Raw genomic sequence first — 18863 nt, forward strand, 5'->3', positions numbered from 1 at the left:
TTAAGTGCTTTATTGAACCAGTGCTTTTGCTGCAACACAAAGTACATTTGCCAAGCAAAAGCTGCTCCTATAGATGTAATTCCATAAAAACTGGGGGATGGGGGAACCTGTGGGCATTTATCAACATAAACCACACAGCATCTCTCCTGACAGATCACACCTGGAATCTTGGGAGGTGTGAGAAACCTCTGGGATGTAAGAAACCAGTGGATCAGCTTTGCAGGAGCTGGACTGTGCTGGACAAAGGACAGGCCCAGCTTGGATGGCTGCTGGGGTCCACATGGCTGAGATTTTGGGAAGGTTTGAGCTCTGTGTTGACTTTGAGGAAGTTAAATATATTTCTACGTTTGATATATATTTAAGAGAAGCACTTATGAATACCCCAGACAAAGAAATTCCTATTTTCCCCCTATTGACTTCCTTGCATGAATAGATACAAATTCATCCTCAATTTAAGTCATTACCTGACACCTTCTAGAGGCCTCCAGCCTGCCAGTGCTGCAGGTGTTCCAAACTATACTGTGGAATTTTCTGCAAAATTCTGTTGCTACTTTGGGATGTGGTGAAGGCTCCTAACCAACCCCAGAGACACTGAGTGTCACCCTGGTGTCACCCAGGGCAGGTTTGTCCCCAGGGCAGGTTTATCCCCATCCAAACTCTCCCCAGAGGCAGCAGCTCCCACTGGCAGGACAGAGAACTGGTGATATTAAATTACATCAAAATTAAAATCTGACTCTGCCTTCACTCACAAGGAGAAGCCACTGGGCCATGCACAGACATGGATGACGGTTCATCCAGAAGTTACAAGTCTTTTAATTATATGTGCTATTATACAATATAAATGCAGTGGATAAACACAACCCCATTTACCAGGTCCGTTCTGTAGCATGGCTCTGGTGGATGGAGGCTCTGCTTGTTTCATTAAATTGTTTTGGTACCACTCACACCAAACATGGACTGGCCAGCGTAGGGTTGTGTCAGCACTTGAGAAAGCACAAAATTGAACAGGGTCCCCAGAATGAGTTTTTGAGCAACACAACCCTGATTATGGAGAAAATATGCAATAATAGCTCAGAGAAACAGCAGCCTTCCAGTTTGTTCCAAGCCCTATCCAACCTGGCCTTGAACACTTCCAGGCATGGGGCGTCCACAGCTTCTCTGGGCAAATGTGTGCCAGGGCCTTGCCACCCTCAGTGTAAAAAATTTCTTCCCTACATTGAGTCTGAGTTTACCTTTTATCAGTTAAAACCATGTCCCAATCCCCTGCTGAAAAGTCTCTCCCCCAGACTTGCCCTAAGGAGCTGGAACATTTCCAGCCTGTGGGTCACAGGCTTGATCCCACATGGGACACAGGCTTGATCCCACATGGGACACAGGATTGATCCCACATGGGACACTCCTGATGGTTTTGGTGGTCATGGGCCTGGCCCATCCCTCTGTGTGTTTTATTTATTGGAGAGCTTCTAGTGCCAGATGAAGCTCAGCCCTTCTCAAAGGTTCTCATGGGCTTCCCTGGACCATGGCCCCACTCCAGCCCTGTCACACGAGCACTGGGCACTGAAATCCCTCCTGGCCCCATTTCACTCCCCTGAAACCCCTCTGTGAACACAGGCAGCTTGTAGAGCTAGCAGCTCTGCTTTTGGGGATTATTTCCCAGCCCTTTGCCAAGGGATCCACTTGCAGAACACAGTGTTCATGTCCTGCTTTGTGCTGGCAGGGCTGGGAATGACCCAGCCTGAATGAATCCATTACTCCTATCAATACTAACAAATGGAATTGTGGTTTTTAAGACAAGTTTTATTCCTTTTCCACAAGAAACTGAAGACACACATGCTCCTTCCCAGGAAAAGGCCAGTCTGGAGTGTGCTGGGCCAGTCCCAGGACAGGGACCCACCCAGGGACAGTGGGCTGGGAAAAGGCTCTGCTCCCTTCCAGCCCCACCTCTGCACCCACGGAAGGCAAAGTCTGAGCTCTGCCTTGCCTTGCTGAAGTTTCCATTTCTCAGTTAAAGCAGCCCCACTTCACAGCAGAAGTGACCCAAGCCTTTTCCCCCACTTTTCCCCACCTCCCTCCCTGATGTGCTTCCCACTAACGAGCATCAGCCCAATTAGGTGAGGCCTGGAGTGCCCTGGGAGGGGGCAGCCAGACAGAATTGGTTAAAGAAACGATTCCTAATATTCAATAAATGGCAGTTTTAATTTCTTCTTCATACATGATCTTAAAATGAGATTTTAAATTTTTTTATTTATTCCATAAACAATATAACAAAACTCAGCAAGTTAACAATATGACGTTTTCACCATACAGAGTCAGTCACAAATATTTAAAACCTTTGCAACAAGAACAACAAAACCCAAAATATTACAAGAATAATTTACAAGAGGATCTATAAAACAGCAAAGCGCTCACAAATTTTCCAGTTTCCTTTACACAATATCACTACACTCTTTCACAACATTTCTTTTTATTACAAAATTCCCAACAAAAGTTTAATTTTTTTCTTTGTATTTTGGTTTTTAAAACCAGAAACTCTTAAGTATACATCCTTTTATTAACACCCGAAGGTGCAAAAAAAGGGAAACCTCACACATACAAACACTTCACAGCACTTTTCTAAGAAAAATATACACTTACAAAATATTTTACAAATTGGCACACTTAAAAATATACAAGATTTTGTAGGCGTCTTAGAGTGATCCTTAAGAATTATACTTCAATTGACTCTACAGAATATTTATAAAGCTTATTCTAAAAGAAAAAAGGCAAATCATTTCCAAACATGTTAAAATTGCAGTGTAAAATGTGGAACAGAAATGGATATGTTACATTCATAAAAAGGGCCATTTAATAGTTCTTAAATGCTCGAGGGGGGGAATAAAAGTTTTCTTTAGCACCATAAAACAGGAGCAACTTCCTAACGAGGTGCCTCTAGTTCTATGGAAGGGAACTCAAGGAGCAGTACATTCACATCTCTGGAGGCAGCAGTCGAGGCGCCCGGCGGCGCCGGGGCAGCGGAACAGAGCAGCTCCTTGGATTTCTACCCTGCTTCCCACCGGGGGTAAGAGACAAAAGGAGTTTCACTGGTACCTTGGTTTTGTGTGTTTGTGTGTGGTTTAGTCTAGGTTTAAGTCTTCCCTTTGTGCTTTAGAAATGGACGTCTGTCTGTCTGTCTAGCTAGCGAAGGGTAGTGAAGAGACCAATTTTATTTCTCGTTTCCTTTTGCACCAAGTGATTAAAGGCTCAGTAAACGTGTCTGGCAACCCAAGCGTCCTGCGAGATGGAGGGAATCCTCCTGCTTCAGATCCCAATTCCCTTAGATGGCTGTTACTCCACTGTCATTAGTGTCACTTGTTTACCTGAGAAACAGATTTGAAAAGCCTTGCTTCTACCACAGACATTGTACTTGGTTTAGTTTATATATTTTTCTCTTTTTTTTTCTTTTTTTTTTCTTCTTTTTTTTTGCATTATTTCACATGCTGAAGAGATAAAGAGGCACATTCTCCAATAGATGTCAGTGGTTTGAACCATGCAACCTCCTCTGGCCACCCTGGGAGCTGCACAGGCAAAGTCCAACAACACTGAGCTGAGAAAGTAAAGGCCTGATCCTGCACCAACCCAAGCCCACACTCCTGATCCTCTTCCCACTTACACTGACTTCAGGGGAGTTTCTCTTGGGACTTGACATCACTGGCTGGGAAAGCACTTGGGAGTGAGTTCTCACCTAAGTGCTCTGCTAGATTGGGAGCTTAGAGAAAGAACATGGTCCAGCAGCTCAAGGATGACAATGCTTAAAACATCTTTATTTTGGTTCCTGGCTTGTTTGGCCCATAATGCTGAAAAAATTAACAGCGATCCTGATTTTTTAAAAGAGCAAACAGTGCAGCAATGGTTTCTCCAGCAATCACCAGCCAGCCTTGGCTTCTCCTCTCCAAGCCAACCCAGCCTCAGCAGGACAGCACAGCATGGCAAGGACAGTCCTGTGGCTGCCCCTGCCCTCCTCTTCCTCCTCCTCCCAAAATGCCTGGCTACCTCGGGTTCACAAGTCATTATTCTCAAGATGTTCTTTAAAAACATCCATCCTCCTATGCTCAAAAAAAAAAAAAAAAAAAAAAAAAAAAAAGCAAGATGTAAACCTGGTAAATGTATTTTGTAATAAAAACCCAAAAGGTTTTTATTGGATCCCCATCACTGATATTTTTCTATTTACAAAACCTCTAAATGCAATTGATGGCCATGGGCTGGGTTGGCTCCTGCTGCAGGATTCCTTTCTGCAGGACATCTCTCCTATTCCTGTGCCATGGGAGACCCATGCTCCTATAGCAGAGTGGTAAATACCACCTTGCCCTGTGGAATTCTCCTCTCAGATGGATTTTACAACCTTTGGAAGTGCCCAGTCCCTGCTTTGTAACACCAGTGCCAATTCTAAGTCACCCAGATCACGGTGACACCACGGCTCAGCAGCACTGCTGGCACCATCCTCCCATCCTGCACTGGAGTTGGAGTGAAAAGAGATGAAGCAGAAAAGACATTTTAAGGGATGCTGCAGAATAAATATCTTTTGTTTGGCTTGGCTTCATCACTCCCAAGAGCCAACAAGGTCCTGGAGCCCAATGAGGAGATGCAAGAGGAGGATGGAAGCTGCAGTGGGACTGGGCAAGAGGATGGGCCAAGGTGGGAGCCAGCACAAGCAGGGCAGGGAGCCCTGGGGTGTGGGGTGGCAGCTGTGAGCAGTGCCATGAAAAACAAAAATGCTATTGGAGAACAAGAGCTTGTACGGGGAGGGATGAGGCAAAGGTGGGAAGTGAAACCCTTGAGGTAGTGATAGGCAGGTGGAGATGAATCCTAGGAAAGTAAAGTGCTGGCTCCTCAAGGAGTGGATCAGGAGGATCCCCTGGGAAACTGCCCTTGGGGATGAGGGAACACAACAGAGCTGGCAGATCTTCCAGGATGCTCTTCACAGAAAGCAAGAGCTCTCAATCCCCAGGTGTGAGAAATCAGGCAAGGAAGGGAAGAGACTGGCCTGGCTCGGTTGGGACCTGCTGGTCAGGCTGAAGGGCAGGAGGAGATGCACAGGCAGCAGGAGCAGGGACAGATATCCTGGGAAGAGAACTGGGATACTGTCAGGCTGTTCAGGGACAGGGTGAGGAAGGCAAGGTGCAGATGGAGCTGCATGTGGCAAGAGACATAGAGAATAACAAGGGCCTCTACAGGTGTGTCAGCACGAAAAGGAAGGGTCAAAGCAGGTGTGACACAACTGGCAGACTCGCAACAACGGATGAGAAGGTTGAGGAAACCTCTCTTTCCATTTCCCATGAGTGGTGGAACCATAGGACAGGGATTGGAGGAGCAAAGTCCCTCCCACTATAAGAGAAAATCAAGTTTGTGACCATCTGAGGAACCTGAATGTACCTAAGGCTATGGAACCTGATGAGATGCATCCCAGAGCCCAGGGGGAATTGGCTGATGGAGTTGCCAAGTCACTCTCCACAGTATCTGAAAAGTCTTGGCAGTCAGGTGATGCCTTGGATGACTGGGAAAATGAAACCATTGAACCACTGCCCTGCCAGCCTCCCCTCTGTGCCTGGGAAGACCAGGACCAGACCCTCCTGGAAACTCTGCTGGGGCTCATGGGGGACAGGGAGGTGACTCAGGACAGCCAGCACAGCTTCACCAAGGGCAATCCTGCCTGGCCAGCCCAGTGACCTTCTAGGATGGAGTGACTGCATCCATGGACAAGAGAAGGGCTCCAGGTGTCATTTGTCTGGACTTCTGTAAAGCCTTTCACACAGTCCCCACAACACCTTTCTAAACTGAAGAGAGATGGATTTGAAGGATTGAGTGTTCAGCAGATGAACTGGTTGGACAGCCACATCCTGAGGGCAGTGGTCAACAGCTCACTGTCCAGGAGGACACCAGAGCTGAGTGCTGACCCTCAAGGGTCTGTCCTGGGACCAGCAACGTGGAGTAGCTTCACCAATGATGCTGACATTGGGATTGAGCCCTCTCAGCAGGTTTGCAGATGACACCAAACAGAGTGGTAAGGTTAACACACCTGAGGGACAAAGTGACATCCACAGGGACAGGGACATGCTCGAGAAGTGGGCCCAGGGGAACCTCAGAAGGCTCAACAAGGCCAAATGTGATGTGCTGCACCTGGGATGGGGCAGTCCCTGGGATCCACAGGCTGGGAATGAAGGGGTTTAGAGCAGCCCTGCCGACAAGGACTTGAGTAAGAAATGTTTTATGAGGGTGGTGAAACGCTGGCTCAGGTTGCCCAGAGAGGTGGTGGCTGTCCCCTCCCTGGAAACATTCAAGGTCAGGTCAGACAGGGCTCTGACCAACCTGGTATAGTAGATGTCCCTGCTTTTTGCAGGGGAGTTGGACTAGATGGCCTTCAAAGGTCCCTTCCCACCCAAATACTCCATAAGGATCAAAAGGGAGGAGGGCAAATGGTCAGCTCAAGGCAATTTCTAAATGTTGGGGTCAAGCAGCAGAGTGATGACCTTTTCAGACACAGGAAAGGGCCAGTGCCACACCATGAGGGACCCAGGCTCTTTAACAGCTCCCCAGCAGAGATTTTTGGAGGACATGGGATGACCACCAAAGCTGTCAGCAACTGGAATGGTAGAAGGACTGAAGGAGAGCAACAAGGCAGCTGGAATTGTGATTAACACCGTTCTGGAACACCCAGCTGGGTATCCATGGATAAAACAGTTGATATGTTTCATGCCTGATCTTCATGCCCTACTGCACATTTGTCAGATGCAGTAAGTATTGCTATCCCATCCAGTCAAGGGGTTTTATTCTGAGTCCCATATTCATAGCATTAACCATAAGGAGCACAGTGCAGGCCAGGTGAAATGTGCTTTCAGCTGATGGTTCTGGGTCAGAAAGAAGGTCTGTGCCACATCCCAGCCCTGGGCCTGACCTGTCTCTGTAAAAGCAGCAGCCAGAACATCCAAAAGAAGGGAGCTGCCAGACCATTCCTGCAGCACATGGAGGGAATGATCAAAAACTGGGATATGCCAACACCACAGCAGTGGTTGGAGCTTGTGGTATGTGATGAGCATGTGAACAGAAAAGAGAGCTGCTGGGGAAGCAGGGAGAGTGTGGTGGCTGCAGGCCAGCCCAGAGGCCAGGGATGGAGGCCTACCACAGCTCCTGTCTCCAGAGGAAATCCTGAGCAACTTCTGGATCTCCCTCTGGGAGCCAGAGCTGGGGTGGGACGCTGCATGCCATGGGGCACCAGGGACCACTCTCATCCCACTCCAGGCAATGCCAGCATTTATTCCATGAAAAAATGAACTTGCAGGGTGTTTTTTTAATTACTAGGGTTTTTTTTTCAGAGTTTGTCCTTTCATCTGTTAAATAAAACACAATGCAACTACCGAGCTATTCTCTCTGGGATCGCAGAGCTGAGCTGAGCTGCACCCAAGATCTGTAAGTGCTGAAGACATGATTCTAACCTAACACTCTGCATCTCCACTCTGATTTTAAGTGATTACTCTGCTTTTCTGCTAAATTAACTTAAACCAATTCTGCTGCTTTGCCTGGTGTGTGGGTGGAAAAAAACTGACTTGGGAGGAAACCTGAGCCCAGTCCTGCCCTCTGTGTGACACCACATCTACGCCTGTGGCCGTATCAGAACGTGATCTGTCCACTGCTAGAAAGGCTCCTCTTCCTCACCGCCTGCTACTGCATAAGGTGTCCAAGCCTCACTTCCCTCTGCTCCCAATCACTCCCAGGGCTCTTGCATATCAAGGTTTTTCATGAGAAATCAGCAGCAAAACGCACAGGCTCTCAGTTGCACAAGGAAAATAGATCTTTGTTGGGTTCCTTATTCTCGTGGAGGGCGAGGGTGTGGTGAGGAGGGTTACAAATAAGGCCTTTTGAGAATACATTTAGCATTCAGTACTTAACGCTGTCTTAATAAAGTCCAGTCATGATCCGGCCCTGATTGGTGAGATCACAAATAGCTCCATTGGTTGTATTTGTTTCATGAACTGAATCAAAGAAAAGGTTCAGAGTTGTGTTTTAAATGAATGACTCTGCTTTTGAAAGTTCAAACTATATTGGCATCGCAAGGTTAGACATGGAGGAAACACCAAAGCCATGATGGGAGAGCGCTTCTGACAGGCTCTGCATCGAAAATGTTTAAGAAACTATCCAAAGGAAAAGTGAATAGCACTCAATGTATGAAATGTATTAGTTCTGTTTTTATACCTATTTCAGAATTTATCCCAGGTTCTTATAAAATATATAAAACTGAGATACAAAGAATTAGCAATGTAACTTTGCATTTCAAATGATCTTCAGCTACAGGTTTTGCTTTAAGAAAACAGACACTTGAAAAGCAGCTGTTCTGTAGTCTCTAGATGCAGACACTTGAGTTCCTGGCAAACTTACCGTCAGTGGTTTTCTGAACTCCTCCACCATTGCAACTCTCTCCTATAATGAAACTCAACATTTCACCATTAAGTTTTTCTGCTCGTGGTTTCAAAGAGAGGACGTTACCATTTCCCAGCATCGGTTTCAAAGTTCCTTTTTTTCTTTTTTTTCCCCCCTTTTTGTTTCTTTTTTTTTTTTTTCTTCCCTTTATGAGCTTTAAACCACAGGGTGAATCCATGAAATGAGGTAAGTAAATTTGGCACACTTCTAGTCATGTCCATAAAACTTTTGGTAAGTTGTATCAGTGAACAATATCGTTTTTCATCGTGAGTTACAGGTGCTTTCAAAGGGGGATGGTTAGTACTTAACAACTGGAATGTTTCTAGTAAAACCAAAAGGCATAGCTGCAGAAAACACTCACAACCCAATGTTGATAGAGAAGTAAAAATATATACAATACAGTCACTTGTTCATAGTTTGGCACAATTTTTTGTTGTTGTGGGTAATAGTGCATAAACTACTGTACAACAGTATGACTTTTAAAACAGTCTTTCACGGAGAATACCAGATTAGGTTTGCTTCCAGATAATAAAATTCCCACAATTTCAAACTCTTCATTTCAGCACTTACATTTCAACAGACCACAAGGCAGATTTTGAAAATGAACCGATGGGGGGAAAAAAAGAAAAAACAACCGGGGAAAAAAAAAATGGTAAGAAAAAAACCAAACATTAACCGTCTTTCTAGAAAAGGGAGTCTCTTCTTCAAATACAGGAAAACCCAAAAATGCTGTTTCTGCTTTAAGAAGAATGGAGTCTGATTCCCTGCAGGAAAAAATCAAACATTTGATGCCATCTTAGTTAGCTCGTCCGGAGTCACCACGACGGAGCGAACGCGCTAAAGGCGGGCGGGTAGAGAAGATGCAGCTTTAGATGATGCAGGTTAGGAGACACAACAGCAGAGGGGGCCAGAAAGCACTCAAAAATTGCCACGTGAAGCTCAATTAGGAACGAGTTCTCATTTGCAAAGTAAAGAGCCTTTAAGTTTTGAGATCTTGGCTTTTGGATGCAGAACCTCTTTTTTTTTTTTTGTGGTTTATTTTTTACAAAATGTTCCAAAAAAAAAAAAAAAAGTCTTTCCTTGTCAAAATCGTTAAAAAGAGCGTGTAATCTTTTTTTTTTTCTTTTTTAGTTTTTGTTTTTCCCCCAATAAATAAGTAATTAAAAACTGAAGAAGCCAAACAGCAGAAAAGAGTAGCCTTGTTAGTTTTTTTAACCCCAGCCAAGCCAGAAAATTGGTCATTCTTTTAGGTAGCTTGCAAGTCATAAGTATTTTCATGCATTTAAAAATAATAATTAAAAAAACCAAACAAACAAAAAAAAGAAACCAACCCCAAAACCAAAACCAACCAAAACTGTAAAAGGGGAATGTCTTTTTTTTTGTTTTTTTCTCATGCAAACTTTTGCTTTCAGGAAGGAAAAACTGAGGAACAGCGGGCCTAGCAGGTGGGAGGGAGGTTAGGGGCATTCCAGCCAGTTTGGTGCAGCATTACCTCAGTTTCTCAAAAGCAGCTGTCACGGGTGGGTCCTTGTGGGGCTGTTCGCGGTCCGTCCGCTTGATTTTACAGTTCTCATCCCTCAGTGATTTCGAACTGGATTTATGACGGTAGAGTTTTTTATGGGTAGGTCCATTATTGCCTAAAGTGCTCAGGTTACTATAGTTTTTATCAAAAAAGGGAGCGTGAATGTCCGTGGTGAACCCAGTGGAGCAGTTGGGGCGCCCGGGGTCGCAGGTCACAGCTTTGCTGTTTTTGCTTGAGCCCTTGTTGTTTGACTTGTGGTTCTTCGCCGCCCCTGGCGAGCTACCGTTCGCCTTCTTCTTCGACTCTTGGGACGTCCCTGCCAAAATTTTAAGAGTTTTCAGTTTCAGACTGTTGGACTCTGGTGACCGGAATATGTCTGGAACGCTGTTGTGGCCGACGGGCCCCCACAAGGGCTCAATGGAGGCCATCATAAACCTCTGCACATCGGCCATTCCCGACGCGATGTTGGACAGGATGTTGGAGGGTTCCTCAAACTCCCTCTGGTCATCGTCCAGGAGGCTGGTGGCATTGCCCAGGCTGGCTTCTGACCAGCCCGTGCCCCCCTCTTTTCCCAGTGCCCACTCTCCAGAGAGCCCGTTGTGCTTGCCCAGCTTCACCCCCGCCGGGCCGCAGTGCTGAGTGCCCTCGGCCATGCCCTTGGTGGCCGTGGCCACGGTGCCCAGCTGAGTGACCACCCTGCCACCAACAGCTGGAGCCTTCTCGCCGTTGACTCCTGCTGCATTTTTCCCTTTCCTGGTGGATTTGGGTGCCTGCCTGGAGTTTTTCCCTTGCGGCTTATCGGTTCCTTTGTTGGTTTTGGGTGATTTTTTCCGGGTGGCTTTCTGGGAAGAGCTTTGGTTTGTACCCACATTCTTGCTGGATGAACTTTTCCTCTTCGATTTTGACACTTTGCTATTGGTGCTAATTTGACCAGATGGCTCATTAAATGTTGACAAGCATGGACTCTTTTCGAGAAGGCTGACAGAATCTTCATCGTTGAACATATGGAACTGGAACTGGTGATTATTTAAAGCAAACCCATTATCTGCCTGATCCTCGGTCTGCAGGACCCCACAGTTCCACTTAACCTTCTCGGAACTGTTGAGGGAGGCCTGGGGGCTCTCCTGAAAGCCCTTCAGGGTGCCCAGAGGCTTGGCATCGGAGCCAGCTATCTGTGGGGACAGGTTGGGAGTGTCTGGAGGGGACATCTCCGAAAGCGACGACTGGCGGAACCTATCAGGCGTGAAGTTGGAAATGTCTAAAAGGTCCGTGGACTCCTTCAAAGGGGTGATTTCATCTATGCTCTGCTGGATCACTAGCTTGGGACTGCAGTGGGCCAAGAAATCATCATTAATATCATCCTCGCCGTCCTTTTCACAAGACTTTAAACTTAAAGAACTGTAATTGCTAGAACTAACTGACAATGAACCCACTGAATCAAAACTAATGAGCCTGCCATCATCCGTACTGAGTGTACCTCGTTGGAAATGAAAGCGCCCCTCTCCATTATTGAAATGACATGACTGATAAGAATCATCAGACTGCACTTGTTGGCTATCCGGCATGTAATTTTTTTGGTATAGCAATTTGCCGCTATTCAGATTGACTTGAGTGTATCCAGAGGCGGGGAGGCCGTCCGTGCCCGGCGCGAACTCGCTCGGCATTGCGGCCGCCTCCGGCACGTCCCCGGGGAAGTCCTGGCGCTCGCTGCCCTTGCTGGCCGGCCACATGCTGCCGAAGCCGCCCTGCTCCATCTCCAAGTGGCCGGGCGACTGCTGCAGCTCCGACTCAGAGGGCGGGGAGAGCACGCAGCTCTGCGCCGGCTGCAGGGACGGGAAGGGCTTTTCCGGCGGGACGATGCTGGGGAGCGGGTGCTGCTGCTGCTGCTGCTGCTGCTCGGAGGGGTGCTGGGCGAAGTACGGGATACCCGTGTTGCTCGACAGATCTGAAGCATCTAACAACGTCTGCAGATACCCTCCGGGGATCAGGGGTACATTGGTGGTGATATTAGCAGATGGCAGAGGCTTGTCTGAAGAGGAGGTGGATGGTAGGAAAGGAGAATTTTTAGCAACCTTATCCTCGTGGCACTCTGGGAGATGGGAGCTGTCTGAAGCACAGGGACTGTTTTCGTCCTTCAGACGCGCTGCGGAGTCCTGGTTTTCCAGGGCTGGGGAGTCCTCTGCCGTACTGGTGGCAGCTTTAATCTTCTTGCACTTCAACCTGGCCTCACTTTTGAATTTGATTCTGCGGAGCACTTTCCGCTCCGTCCCCTTGTGCTCCCGCTCCTGCGGTTTGCATTTCACGGCGATGCCCGCGATGTCGTGGACGTGCAATCCGTTGGCACAGCTGGGGGTGGCAATGGCTAATGCCGGCAGCCCTTTCAGGCCCACGTCCTCCTTACTGCTGCAAGGCTGCTTGTGATCAGAGGAGCACGAGCCCAGCTTGTTCACTGATTGCTCAATGGCTTTAATTCTTTGAATCCGGTGCCTGTTTGCTAGCTTGCATTTTCGCTTCCGTGGGTGAGGGAGGAACGAAGCATCTGAGCCGTTAAGATAGAAATTCTGCTTGTGGTAGAGAGACGATCTGAGCAAATCCAGCCGGCTCTGCTGCCTCTCCTGCCAGAAGCCCTTCAGTGGGGCCAGCTTCTTGTATTTGCTGAGCAGCTCCTCGTTCAGAGTAACAGTTGTCTCGTTGGCATCCACTTTGCTGAGCTTCACCAGCATATGCTTCTCCCCTTTAAACCTGTTAATGATGATGTACTTGATGATCACGGGGGGCTCCTTGCGAGAGACTTTTCGCCGTTTCTTGGGGCACCACTCGTCGTCGTCCTCCTCCTTGGGCCCGTCGGGGAGCCACTCCTTCTTGTCCAGGATCTTCTCGTTCTCGATGGAGTCCACATCGTACAGGTAGTCGTCGCTGTATCGCACTTTCCTCTTGGCCCGCAGCCCGTAGTTCTGCTGGATGAAGGAGCCGGAGTGGTCCCGGGCCAGGTACCGGCTGCAGTCCTTGATGTCCCGCAGCACGTCGTAGGAGGACTCCGTGCAAGTGCTGTCGTCGCTGAACTCCCCGGAGTCCTCTGTGGAATTCACTGAGTCCAAGAAGTGGCTCCTCTTGGAGCCCACGTACTGCACCATCTCTGTGCTGTTGCAAGATTTATTTAAGGCAGCTTTCTCCTCCTCCTCACCGTCCTCTTCCTCGCCATCCTCCTCCTCCTCCCCCCAGATGATGCCTTCCTCGGATTTGAATTGAGAAGGGTCGGTGGCACCGCTGGGCCCCCTTTTCAGGGTGCTCCTGCTGTCCCTTTTGGTGCAGTTGCTGAACACGCTGGGGAAGAAGTTGAACTGGGCGTCCTCTTGTAGCGTGGTGGTCTTCTCCCGCACATTGTCCTGGAAAGATTCATATCTAATCTTTAGGGAGCAGACATCACTTCCCAAGGTGGAATCGTCATCATCGAACATGTAATTGTCCACGTCTTCCTCGGAAAACAGATTTACAGAAAGCTCATTTTTGGAGCAGAGGTCAAGCAGCTCAATTTTACTTTCACTAATGAAAGATTCAAAATAGCCCCATTCCTGGTTGGGATTTGTTAGTAAAGGTTCCTCACCATTGCATTTGTCTAATAGTAATCCCTCGTAATAATTTTTCTGAGTGGGGTCCTCTGAATCACTGTCAGATTTTTCTGCATCTCTTTTGTCCGCTGCCCTCGATTTATGCATAGGGAAGCTTAAAAGCTGGTCTGAAAGCAGTTGATCCCCATATCTCATGGTTTCTCCTGTGCTCATGCAGTGAATCCCTATATCAGAGACCGAACAGGTGTCATAATCCCTATTTATATCCCCCACTTTCAAGCTTATTCCCGGCTCCGCATCGATGCCGTCCTTGGATTCAATGAAGCAGCCCAGGCAGGTCCGGCTCGGCTGCATCAGGCAGTCTCCCGTCAGCGCCGACATCCCCCCGGGCTCCATCATGCTGAACGGAGCCTTCTCGCAGTCGCCCGGCAGCGACCACGAGCTCATGCCCTTGGTCACGCACGACGTCAGGGAGATGGCGTGGGCCGACGAGTCGTCCGAGGCGTGCTCGGGGACATCGGTGAGGCGCAGCGGGGACGGGGGGCTCAGCAGGCACGGCTTCTTGCCCGTGGGGACGCGGTGGCACGCGGGGCCCTCCTTGGGAGCCGCGCTCAGCGCCGGGAACGGCGCCGCTGCCTCGGCCGCGCTACAGGGCCTCTCATCGGCGTCCAGGGCGTGCGACTCTGCGGGATGGAGCAGAGGGAGAGAAACACACAGGGGTTACCAACTATCCCCTATTCAGCCACAACCAAACTTCCCTTGCAGATAGAAAAACAGAGAGGGTACAAAGGTTACCACCCTTAAAGGTTTCAGGCTCGCCACCCTGCTCCCCTTCTCCCAGTGATTTTTCCCAAGTGCTCCTTTGGGAAGCCCTTCCCAGCAATCCAGAGTCCAGGGTGTGCGACTCTGCAGGGATGGAGGAGAGGGAGAGAAACACACAGGGGTTACCACCTATCTCCTATTCAGCAACAACCAAACTGCCCTTGGTGGTAGAAAAAGAGAGAGGGTACAAAGGTTACCACCCTCAGGCTCGCCACCCCGCTCCCCTTCTCCCAGTGATTTGTCCCAAGTGCTCCTTTGGGAAGCCCTTCCCAGCAATCCTGGATCCAGTTAACGTGGAGATGTGTGTGGAAGGCAGAGGTAAACAGGCTGCTCCCTGCAGCCAGCTGGAAGAGGTACAAGAGTACGTTTAAATCACGCAACGCATCCGCTCTTCCCTCCTCATATCCATACGGTTACCTGGAAACTGCCTCTCAAACCTCACAATGTTATTAAAAAAACAAAACAAGCCTAATAAAAATGTTCTCATTAACATTGAAAAAATTAACAGGAAAGTGAGATTCTTAAAGAAACAAAGCACCCCCCCTGCAGGGTCTGAGCTTGCACACACACCTGAGCTGCTTTACTGCTCCAGAGTCAGGGAGTGATGGCTGATTTTAAAAACCCAGCGGTCTTTTTGTCACTGTCCACGCCAAGGGAAGGCAGAAGATAACACAGAGTTTAAAGCAATTATTGTTAGAATTATTGTGGGGTTTGCCATTCTTCCCTAATCGCTAAAAATGCCTTTTTAGTCATGTAAGGATTTTTTAACCTAAGGATTTTTTTTAGTTTTACCTCGTTGCACTTCTTTTATTGCAGAATAAAGTTATGAATGTACTTTTATCTGACTCGTGGCTCAACGGACGGTATGACCCTTGAAATTTAAATACGATGTCTTTTCATCCATGAACACGCTCTGATATCTCTGTATTAAAAAAAAATATATTCCAATGAGTGCATTCATCCCAGCCAGAGAGCTCTGCCGACTCTGAGCCTGCTGCTTTTGTCATGGCTCCGGTCTCTCCTTTTTGGTGGCTCTGCTGAAGGCACAGGGGTGAGAGCCAAAGCTTTCCAAGGAGGGACAAGTGCTTTAAAACACAACTGGAGCACCAGGATGTGGTATTAAATGGAGCATGCAAAAGGATTTATTTGGCTGCTGTGACCCTCCACAACTGCTCTTATTCCAAACTGAGAGGAAAGTGAGTGTCCTGCATCCTTGGCAGTCTGGGGAGGAGAGGCTGGTGCTGGCACAGGTACCACCAGCACAGTGGAAAAGCCCCAGGTGGGGAGGGTGGAAAGAACAGGATGCCATGGAAAGAGTGGGGTGTCTGTCTGTGCCAAGCAGGAAGTCAAAACCCCCCTGATTTGACTCCCATAAGTTTTGTGCTGCAGGGGCCTTAGGGATGGAGTCGTCAGTGAAGCCTGAACAAAGCACAAACTGCAGCTGGAACCTCAGAGCACTCCCAGGACTTTAAACCTCTTCCCAAAGACTCCCTAACTCCAGAAGTGCAATGCAATGCCTGTTATCATCTTCAACATGTATGACTTGGGAAAGGCCAGACTGGCTTGCTTGAAAATGGTTAAAAAAAGGAAATAAATAAAAAAGCTGATTTTTGAGTCCCTCCCACCAGTCTTCAGATCAGAAATGCAGAGGTGGTATCTTTTTCCTTAAGCACCAAAACAAATTAACCAGTGCAGTTCCACTTCAGAAGTAAAATAAAATAAAAATCAGCTTGGAGCTGACAGGAAGCATGGAGAATTTGAGGATAAAAGAAGAATGTCTGTGAATGCTGTAAGACTCAAAGAAGGGGGAGGCAGAAAGCTGAAATTCAATCTCAAAAGCTACATTCAATAGGCAAAGCTGCTATTATATAAAATAAACCCTCTCTGGGCGTTTCTTTAGGTTTATACTTGTGTGAGTGAACTTAACTCTTGGGAAATACAAATGCCAAAACCTGATTTTCTGGGGCCCCATACCAGCCTAAAATCAGGCCTGTGTTCAAGTGATGCTCCAAGGGAATACAGTTCAGGCAGAAAATGCTGGAGAAGCAAAACCACTTTTCCCAGTTTCCCTTAGCATCCACCCAGCAGCACATGGGCAAGGGGAGGTGGCAGCTCCAGAGCTTTGTGCTGGCTCCTGGCCTTGGATTCAGCAGCAACTCCCACACAGCAGTGTTCAAACTGAAAGCTCAAACTGGCAGAGGCTGGTATGGGATGTGGGGAGGGAATTCTGAGCCCTGAGGGTGGGCAGGCCCTGGCACAAGGTGCCCAGAGATCCCTGGAAGTGTCCAAGGTTGGATGGAGCTTGGAGCCACCTGGAATAGCGGAAAGTGTCCCTGCCCATGGCAGGGGTGGCACTGGATGGGCTTTAAGGTCTCTTCTAACCTAAAGCGGTGTTCTGTCTAATTAAAGCACTTTTATAGCCCTGTTTAATTGAATTCCATGGAATTGGTGTGAGGCTCTAAAAACCCCCTCCCTACTGACCAGGGCAGCACTGACTTTGTTGTCCCCTGGATCAGACAAAGGGACCATGGCTACAAAACCCCTCTGCAGCTCCAGCAGCTGCAGCTTCACCCTGGGTAGTGAGGAAAGGGATGGGCTGACAGGGACAGAACCTCCCAAATTACATCCCAGGGACAAACAAGGGTGAGCATTTGCCTCACCTGCCACCAGCACCAGCTGCGGGGCCCTCATGGGCACCCACGTGGCTGGAGCTGCTCCAAGGTTTTGGCAAAGAACATTTGTCTCTACCACCTTGCACAGAGCTGACAGAAAGATCTGAACATATGTCAGAGGACAAAGTCCTTGACATCTAACAGGATCAAATTTATATATAAATAAAATATATCTATCTATCTCAAGATTTATGGGCCAATACAAAATGTAAAAAGCCATGAAATTAAACATAAAACACAGTGAAGAATGAAAGCATCAGGCTCTGCCTCCCTTCTGCATTCACTGTGGCCAGAGATTACAGTCCAAATGACCTCAGAAAATGCTTGGAGGCTTATTTATTTCAATCAGGGTTTCAGACAGCTGAGCACTGTTACTCCTAATTAGTTATTCTGAGAGCAAATATAGAATCAATGAAAGAGAGACAAAGTTGGGCATTCTGGGATGGCTGCAAGGGGCTGATCCTTCCCCACCTGGCTGCTGGCTCCCGGGAACCCTACCTGTGTATGCAGAAAAGGGATTACAGGACAGGGAATCCCATGTGCTGGGTGATGGGACACAGGCAAGAATGAGCTCACAAATCCAACCTTCCCTTCCCAAGAATCCTGGTTCCTTTCTCCCACCCAATCTCTAATTTTCCCACAGTTTGTAGGACTAAGTATCCTTCAGCTAAATCTTGCTAATATTGACTAATGTAATGCCAAGAGAGGGGAAGATTCCCCACAGATAGAGGGGCTACAAATCCTGGATGACTTTTTCCTCCAAGAAACCAAACTAAAATCTCTAATTCAAACTGCATGTGCATATAAACATTTCCAGCCATGCACAGGTAAGAGCAGTTCTTGTTAAGGCCTAAAAAGGTGTAGATTTATGGCTGGAATGATTCCTGTGCAGAAAACACCCATTTACTCCCCTGCTCCACATTGCAGAGATACCCACAAACTGCTAATATTAAATGCACAAAAGGAATTAGGAAAATAAGTTGGCTTCCAAGTTGTCGCTGCTCCCTCATGTACCATAATTAAGTTCCTTACCATTTTCTTTCACCCCATTAATCAGGATAGTTTCTTGGTCTTCTGAGGCACAATCCTGCTCTTGTTGGTCATCCATCAATTTAACCTCTTTCTGTTCACTCCATGCCCCAGTGCATCTGGCCAACCTGCACATTTCCAGAAACACAACCACAGTCAGTGCAATCCCCAGGATCAGCTCAAGGAACCGTGAATAAAAAATAACAACAATAAACCACCCCCACACAGCCTCACACGCTGCCTGCAGCCTCCTTAAGAGGACAAATCCAATTTATTTAGGCTCTCAGCTTGTCACTTTTCCACTCCAAAAGCCAAGTCCCATGTATCTTCAGCGAGGTGAAAATGTTGTGGATCAGCATTTCCGTCCCCCAGGTCTTGCTCTGGGAGGTGGGGAGGTGCTCAGCACCTCTGCAGGACCCTCACATCACCCAAAACTGCTGTGCAAAGGCACATTAGTCATGTCCAGCCAGGAAAGGGCATCCATCTCCAGATGGATCAGTGCAGAGATGAAGGACACGACTCATCCCAGTTCATCAACAGCAACTCTACGATGGAGCTGGAAAATCCACAGGCGTGGAGTGACAGCTGCTCACCCTCACTGTCAGCCCTTCCAAGCACTGGCAGGCATGAAAAACTTCCCCAAAAAGAATTTTGTTGTGGAAAAGAATCTCCAGTGTCACTGTTCACCATGGGAGCCCCATCCCTGGAAGCCTCATCCCCCAGACCCCCATGGCTGCCCCCATTGTCCCCAGTGGGTGAAGCTCCAGCTCCAGGGAGGGCTGAGCAGTCCAGGCTTGGTGG

General features: G+C 48.0%; 1 protein-coding gene across 1 annotated transcript; it reads right to left on the bottom strand.

Annotated features, from left to right (window-relative positions):
- Nucleotides 1-9836: 9836 nt before the first annotated feature.
- On the bottom strand, nucleotides 9837-18185 carry NEXMIF (neurite extension and migration factor). The gene is made up of 2 exons (XM_058814330.1): nucleotides 18066-18185; nucleotides 9837-14222 (listed from the first exon to the last, which is right to left on the bottom strand). The coding sequence occupies exons 1-2, from the start codon at nucleotides 18139-18141 to the stop codon at nucleotides 9937-9939; spliced, it is 4362 nt and encodes a 1453-aa protein (XP_058670313.1). The 5' UTR covers nucleotides 18142-18185; the 3' UTR covers nucleotides 9837-9936.
- Between the last annotated feature and the right edge of the window lie 678 nt (nucleotides 18186-18863).

Source organism: Ammospiza caudacuta, chromosome 14, assembly GCF_027887145.1.
Source record: "Ammospiza caudacuta isolate bAmmCau1 chromosome 14, bAmmCau1.pri, whole genome shotgun sequence".
Lineage (NCBI taxonomy): Eukaryota > Metazoa > Chordata > Aves > Passeriformes > Passerellidae > Ammospiza > Ammospiza caudacuta.

Coding starts and splice junctions, on each gene's coding strand:
- NEXMIF (XM_058814330.1), bottom strand. CDS start 18,141: ATGGATGACCAACAAGAGCAGGATTGTGCCTCAGAAGACCAAGAAACT. Junction 14,223..18,065: donor TAATGGGGTGAAAGAAAATG/GTAAGGAACTTA, acceptor TCCATCCCGCAG/AGTCGCACGCCCTGGACGCC.